At 53.0% G+C, this 8,031-nt stretch overlaps 1 protein-coding gene across 1 annotated transcript; it reads left to right on the forward strand.

The window, feature by feature from the left end:
- Nucleotides 1–332: 332 nt before the first annotated feature.
- LOC133133615 (protocadherin-10-like) lies at nucleotides 333–5,928 on the forward strand. Its single transcript, XM_061249718.1, has 4 exons — nucleotides 333–2,795; nucleotides 3,153–3,163; nucleotides 4,747–4,853; nucleotides 5,732–5,928. The coding sequence occupies exons 1-4, from the start codon at nucleotides 333–335 to the stop codon at nucleotides 5,926–5,928; spliced, it is 2,778 nt and encodes a 925-aa protein (XP_061105702.1).
- The last annotated feature ends 2,103 nt before the right edge of the window (nucleotides 5,929–8,031 follow it).

Consider the following 8,031-nt stretch of genomic DNA (forward strand, 5'->3'; position numbering starts at 1 on the left):
CGCCGCCAAACCCCACAATGTCTCGTGCACACAGCGAGAGTGCCAGAGAGCCGCCTCCCCTTCACACTCGCACACACACTGGAGCTGAGCAGAGGGACCAGCAGGCTGACATTCTGATAAAGTTTGTGGGTGTATAACATTAATGTTCTCCGCGTAGATTCATCAAATTAAACCGTATCCTTCTCAAATGTTCATTTGCTTTCGTTCGATAAAGTTATTTTGGAATATAATATTGGCCAGTTGACTGATTGATTCTTTATTGTGAAAGAAAACATCTTGGCTAAATGGATTATGAATAGAAATCCGTTGGCTGCGTGCTGGGATAATCGACCATGGGTGCGAGGCTCGCACAGGTGATCTGTCTGGTTCTGTGCGTCTGGGCTCCGGGCTCCGCGCAGATTCACTACGCGATTCCGGAGGAGTTGGAGCACGGAGCTTTCGTTGGCAACATCGCAGAGGATCTTGGCTTTGACGTTGCAAAACTCTCGGCTCGAAGATTTAGAATTGTTTCTGGGGCAAGAAAACATTATTTAGACGTCAGTTTGGAAAACGGCATTTTATTTGTGAATGAAAAGATTGACCGCGAGGAGCTGTGCGAGCAGACGGTGAGCTGCTTTATGCACCTGCAGGTAGTCAGTGAGAACCCACTCGAGCTGTACAGGGTGGAGGTTGAGATTCTGGACGTGAACGACAATTCCCCAAGCTTTCCCTGGAGCGAGTTTAACCTGGACGTATCGGAATCGGCGGCGCCCGGGTCGCGCTACCCGCTGGAGAGCGCGCAGGACCAGGACGCGGGAACAAACTCGCTCCGCTCATACCTGCTGAGCGTAAACGAGCACTTTGCGCTGGAGGTCCAGGCGCGCAGCGACGGCAGTAAGTTCGCGGAGCTCGTCCTGCAGACGCCGCTGGACAGAGAGCGGCAGAAGACGCACCACATGGTGCTGACCGCGGTGGACGGGGGCGCGCCGGAGAGGTCCGGGACCGCGCAGATCACCGTCACTGTTCTGGACGCGAACGACAACGCTCCCGTTTTCGACCAGTCTTTTTACCGCGTGAGTTTGATGGAGAACGTGCCCAGGGGCTTCCTGGTGATTAAACTGAACGCCTCGGACCTGGACGAAGGTTCAAACGCGGACATTTCATATTCGTTCAGCGGGCACGTGCCACTGCAAGTCCGTCAACTGTTCAGCGTGGACTCGTCAACGGGCGAAATCAGAGTGAAAGGTACCGTGGATTACGAAAAGGCGCGGATCTACGAGATATACGTGCAAGCTAAAGACAAAGGTCCGTATCCGGTTGCCGTGCACTGCAAGGTGCTGGTCAGCGTGTTGGATACGAACGACAACCTCCCGGAGGTGATCCTCACGTCAGTGTCCACGCCCGTGCGAGAGGACGCGCCCCCGGGCACAGTGATCGCCGTCATCAGCCTGAGGGACCGCGACTCCGGCGACAACGGGCACGTGGAGTGCCACATCCCCCAAAACGTGCCCTTCCAGCTGCACTCGTCCTTCACCAACTACTACACTCTGATCACCAGCGACTTCCTGGACCGAGAGAGCGTGCCCCAGTACAACCTCACCGTCACCGCCCGGGACCGCGGCTTCCCGCCGCTGTCCGCCAGCAGAACGGTGTCCGTTCAAGTGTCAGACATCAACGACAACACGCCGCGCTTCCTGAAGCCGTCCTACGCGGTGTACGTGTCTGAGAACAACGCCCCCGGCGCCTCACTCTGCTCTGTGAGCGCGTCGGACCCGGACGCCGGTCAGAACGCGTTCCTGTCCTACTCCGTCCTGGAGGGCCGGATCCAGGGAATGCCGGCGTCCACCTACGTGTCCATCAACTCGGACAGCGGCAGCATCTACGCGCTGCGCTCCTTCGACCACGAGCAGCTGGCGGAGTTCCAGATCGGCGTGGGAGCACGGGACGCGGGCGTGCCGGCGCTGAGCAGCCGCGTGACCGTCAGCGTCTTCGTTGTGGACCAGAACGACAACGCGCCCGTGATCCTCTCCCCGCGCCCGCTCAACGGCTCCGCCCCGACGCGCACGCTGCCCCGCGCGGCCGCCGCCGGCCACCTGGTGGCCACGGTCACTGCTGTGGACGCAGACGTGGGGCAGAACTCCCGCCTCTCCTACCAGATTCTCCAGGCCACGGACCTCAGCCTGTTCAGCGTGGCCCTGTACACGGGCGAGATCCGGACGCTGCGCCGGGCGCTGGCCACGGACGCCGGCCGGCAGAGGCTGCTCGTCTCGGTGAAGGACAGCGGCCAGCCGCCCCTCTCCGCCACCGTCTCCATCATTCTGTCGCTTGTTGACGGCGCTCCGGAACCTGTCCCGGGGCCGGGGGACCTGTCCCTGCGCCCGCAGCGGCCCTCCCGCCTGACGCTGTACCTCAGCGTGTCCGTGGGCTGCGTGGTGCTGCTGCTCCTGGCCGGCCTCGCCCTCTCGGCGCTGAAACTCCGCAGACCTGGCCTCTCCCTCCGCCGCTGCTGCGGCCCCCGGCCCCAGGCGTCCGCAGGGGCCAAGAAGTCCAACCTGAATGTGCAGGTCTCTGCAGCGTCCCGGGTCCCCACCAGCCTCAGCCTGCACATCTCCACGGCGCCCAACATGGCCGCCAGCAGGGCGGGGCGGGATGGGACAGCACCAGGCCCACTCTCCACAGCCTACTGCTACAAAATGTGTTTGACGCCGGATTCCACACGGACCGACTTCATGTTTCTGAAGCCAAACAGTGCGGGAAACATTGCTCCTCAAAACAACGCACAGAACTGCGGCCCGGCAAACAGGACTCCCCATGAGGTAAAATATGTGTCTGTGTGTTTATTTGATATTTAGACGTCATTGTAGGGAGGATCAATTTCATGAATACGTGTTAAATCATAGTTTTTAAAGCAACAACTGAACACCCAGTAGGTTATTTGATCTGCAGTGACTGTCGCAGATCTATAAATTAGTTGTAGGCTCTTTGAGCCCATTGTAATATTCCCGCTTCTCATACACACATAGGCCGATAGGAATATCGTGATAACGTGCGTACTATATAATATAGCCTTTTATTTTTGTAAATCAAACGTTGCGCAAAAGACTGTAAACTTACTTTATGTAGCTACTCGATATACTTGTCTCGCTGAAGCCTGCTCCCGCTCTGGTCCGCAGGGCGAGCTGTGGCACGCAGTTATTTCATTGTGTTTGATGCTTTAGTAATGAAGTCCACTAGATGGCGCCATTCGACCCGCGGATACGCTCCCGGACTGCCACCGCTGACCTTTTTCTGACCCGTTTTTAAATACGAACTTTTCCCTGCTGGATGTAGGACAGCCTATGCTGTAATAGTGTGAGACGAGTCTTCATTTCTATATAAGAATAATAATCACCATCATCATTAATTCGTTCATCGTCACCATAATCATCCTGTACTCAAAATGTTCATTTAAATACTAAATCACAGTGGCAGTTTTTTTCGGTATCTTTCCGGCTCGTGTAGCCTATATTCAGTAGCCTTTACTGGGTGCAATTTCAAACTAATCGTTAAATAAAGGGTTTTAATTAACATGTAGAATGGAATCATGGTATCAAGGTTTCAAGCAAGAATGCCACTTTCTCATTAATTTTTTAAGTAACAAGTTTGGAGTTTCAAAGGAAAACACTAACGGCAGCAGCGTAACGGTTCGGCAGTTTTTAATACGCCGCTTTAATTGCGGCGCGTGTGTAACGGAGATAAAGCCTCTATCCTGTCAACAGAAGAACGGGACGTAGCCTACCGGGGAGTTACGGGACTTACCGGGGCGTCAGCCAATCACACCGAAATAAACAAGCTCGCAGCGTCCCCCCATTTCGAGATCACGCAGCGAAAGGGGGAGAAATGACACCCGCGTCCAATTTAAAATTATTTCTCATATCCTGTTTGTGAGCGGATTCCTTTGAAGATTAGTATCAGCCGTTGCTTTATCCCGGTTGTTCATTGCTTTCGACCGGCTCCTGTTAGGCATCTTCATGCTGATTCTGTAATGCGCTTACATCTTCTTACTGCTGCTAATTCTGTTAGAGAATTAATAGAGCGTGGAATCGTTCTTATGAAAAAGCATCAACATTCTTTGTGGGAGGGAGGGGGGCGGACAATACGGGACGATCTGCAATAACACCTTTTGCCACGAGGTGGCAGTGTTTTCTTTTACCATGCATATGCTTTGATAAAACAGCCCTTTCAGCGCTTTGAGACTTCGAGACAATTATCAAAATCTGTATTAACTCAGAATCTCTCTCTCTCTCTCTCTCTCTCTCTCTCTCTCTCTCTCTCTCTCTCTCTCTCTCTCTCTCTCATTAAGCTGAAGCGGTTGAACATGGTCGGATCTTCTGCAAGAAATCAACAAAGTGCCACACTAAAAAAGTAATCCATCAGACAGATCATCCTCACAGCCAATCAGACAGATCATCCTCACAGCCAATCAGACAGATCATCCTCACAGCCAATCAGACAGATCATCCTCACAGCCAATCAGACAGATCATCCTCACAGCCAATCAGACAGATCATCCTCACAGCCAATCAGACAGATCATCCTCACAGCCAATCACACAGATCATCCTCACAGCCAATCAGACAGATCATCCTCACAGCCAATCACACAGATCATCCTCACAGCCAATCAGACAGATCATCCTCACAGCCAATCAGACAGATCATCCTCACAGCCAATCAGACAGCAGGACTGCGGTTGCCGTAGTGACCCTGATGCGTGTCTCCCCTGCAGCTCAACGCGTGTGGGCGTTAGGGCGTGGCCCGGTGGAGTCTGTGACACGGAGCGCGCGGCCTCTCCAGGGGCTGGGCAGTACTGGACCTGGGGCTGCCACAGGCCAGGTGAGGCAGACACCTTCCCCCTGATGTGTGTGTGTGTGTGTGTGTGTGTGTGTGTGTGTGTGTGTGTGTGTGTGTGTGTGTGTGTGTGTGTTGTGTGTGTGTGTGTGTGTGTGTGTGTTGTAGAGTGTGTGCATGATTGGAGTGTGTTATAGAGTGTGTGCATGATTGGAGTGTGTTGTAGAGTGTGTGCATGATTAGAGTATGTTGTAGAGTGTGTGCATGATTTGAGTGTGTTGTAGAGTGTGTGTATGATTGGAGTGTGTTGTAGAGTGTGTGCATGATTGGAGTGTGTTGTAGAGTGTGTGTATGATTGGAGTGTGTTGTAGAGTGTGTGCATGATTGGAGTGTGTTGTAGAGTGTGTGCATGATTGGAGTGTGTTGTAGAGTGTGTGCATGATTAGAGTGTGTTGTAGAGTGTGTGCATGATTGGAGTGTGTTGTAGAGTGTGTGCATGATTAGAGTGTGTTGTAGAGTGTGTGCATGATTGGAGTGTGTTGTAGAGTGTGTGTATGATTGGAGTGTGTTGTAGAGTGTGTGTATGATTGGAGTGTGTTGTAGTGTGTGTATGATTGGAGTGTGTTGTAGAGTGTGTGCATGATTGGAGTGTGTTGTAGAGTGTGTGCATGATTGGAGTGTGTTGTAGAGTGTGTGCATGATTAGAGTGTGTTGTAGAGTGTGTGCATGATTGGAGTGTGTTGTAGAGTGTGTGTATGATTGGAGTGTGTTGTAGAGTGTGTGTATGATTGGAGTGTGTTGTAGTGTGTGTATGATTGGAGTGTGTTGTAGAGTGTGTGTATGATTGGAGTGTGTTGTAGAGTGTGTGCATGATTGGAGTGTGTTTGACCTTTTACTCTCAGCAGATTTTGATTCTGCTCCAGCGTGTGGGGTCGCCATGAGCTCAGGGCCCCCCAGGTACGTCACCACGGCAACGCAGCACCCCCCCGAGCCACAACCTGACGACCAGCACAGCCCCGCCCCCGGCCAATCACAGCTGGATGTGAAGAACTCTTTCTCCACCTTTGGGAAGGAGGGCCACCGCCTGGGACACGCCCACAGACACGCCCACCCTGAATAAGCAGCTCTTCGTCCTGCACACGCCTGGCACCCCAGTCACACAGCACACACATGTACATATGTACTTTCAGTGTCAATTTTCTGTTGGGCCTGGAATTCTGCCTCTCTCTCTCTCTCCCCCTTTCTCTCCCTCTATCTCTCTCTCTCTCCCCCCCTCTTCCTCTTGCTCACTCCCAGTTGCTCTGTCGCTCTGTCACTCCCTGTCGCTCTGTCACTCTGTCTCTCCCTGTCGCTCTGTTGCTCCCTGTCGCTCTGTCGCTCTGTCTCTCCCTGTCGCTCTGTCGCTCTGTCGCTCTGTCGCTCTGTCGCTCTGTCGCTCTGTCGCTCCCTGTCACTCTGTCTCTCCCTGTCGCTCTGTCGCTCTGTCGCTCTGTCGCTCTGTCGCTCTGTCACTCCCTGTCACTCTGTCTCTCCCTGTCGCTCTGTTGCTCCCTGTCGCTCTGTCACTCCCTGTCACTCTGTCGCTCTGTCTCTCCCTGTCGCTCTGTCGCTCTGTCTGTCGCTCTGTCGCTCTGTTGCTCTGTCGCTCTGTCGCTCTGTTGCTCTGTCGCTCTGTTGCTCTGTCTCTCCCTGTCGCTCTGTCACTCCCTGTTGCTCCCTTTCGCTCTGTCACTCCCTGTCGCCCTGTTGCTGTCTCTCCCTGTCACTCTGTTGCTCTGTCTCTCCCTGTCGCTCTGTTGCTCTGTCGCTCCCTGTTGCTCTGTCTCTCCCTGTTGCTTTGTCGCTCTGTTGCTCTGTCTCTCCCTGTCGCTCTGTTGCTCTGTCGCTCCCTGTCACTCTGTCTCTCCCTGTCCCTTTGTCGCTCTGTCGCTCTGTTGCTCTGCCGCTCTGTCGCTCTGTCTCTCCCTGTCACTCTGTCGCTCTGTTGCTCTGTCACTCTGTCGCTCTGTCTCTCCCTTTCGCTCTGTCACTCGCTGTCGCTCTGTTGCTCTGTCTCTCCCTGTCGCTCTGTCTCTCCCTGTCGCTCTGTCTCTCCCTGTCACTCTGTCTCTCCCTGTCACTCTGTCACTCCCTGTCACTCTGTCGCTCTGTCTCTCCCTGTCGCTCTGTTGCTCTGTCTCTCCCTGTCGCTCTGTTGCTCTGTCTCTCCCTGTCGCTCTGTCGCTCTGTTGCTCTGTCACTCCCTGTCGCTCTGTCACTCTGTCGCTCTGTCGCTCCCTGTCACTCTGTCACTCCCTGTTGCTCCCTTTCGCTCTGTCACTCCCGGTCGCTCTGTTGCTCTGTCGCTCCCTGTCGCTCTGTCGCTCTGTCACTCTGTCACTCTGTTGCTCTGTCGCTCCCTGTCGCTCTGTCGCTCTGTCACTCTGTCTCTCTCTGTCCCTCTGTCGCTCTGTCCCTCTGTCTCTCCCTGTCGCTCTGTCTCTCCCTGTCACTCTGTCTCTCCCTGTCACTCTGTCTCTCCCTGTCACTCTGTGTCTCCCTGTCGCTCTGTCGCTAAGACGCTGGAAGTTCACAGCACTTCTTGTCCTCTGCTGTGGATATCGGCCCTGCTTACATTGTTTGTAGTTTTTCTTTGTACTTGTCAGATTCTTACAAAACTCTATTTGGTGTTTGTCCCATTGGTCAAAATCTTGCTTTGTAATCAGACCCCACACTTCACTGTTATATTGGGGAATTGGTTCAATTACGAATTAGAATAGTTTTAGCCAAATAGTTATTTGTGATGGAAATGTATAATTGGATTTGAGGTTTTACGGCCCTGCGTGCTTTCTCGTTCAGTTCATTCACAGTCAGGTTGACATCGCTGGTGGAACTTATTTTCAAACCAAAATAGTTATAATTGGTACAGTGTTCAATTAAAAATTCACAATTTGGAAAAAAGTATCAAGTTCTCTGAGAATAGTTATTTTCATCTTTTTCATGTTTGTTGCCAAAGCTCAGGATAGAGAGTACTGTTCTAATAGGTGCAGGCTGTGCTGTAGCCCTGTTCAGAGGGGGATGTTGTAACAGTTGCAGGCTGTGCTGTAGCCCTGTTTAGAGGGGGATGTTGTAACAGTTGCAGGCTGTGCTGTAGCCCTGTTCAGAGGGGGATGTTGTAACAGTTGCAGGCTCTGCTGTAGCCCTGTCCAGAGGGGAATGTTGTAACAGTTGCAGGCTGTGCTGT

The sequence above is a fragment of the Conger conger genome, chromosome 7 (genome assembly GCF_963514075.1).
Source record: "Conger conger chromosome 7, fConCon1.1, whole genome shotgun sequence".
Classification (NCBI taxonomy): domain Eukaryota; kingdom Metazoa; phylum Chordata; class Actinopteri; order Anguilliformes; family Congridae; genus Conger; species Conger conger.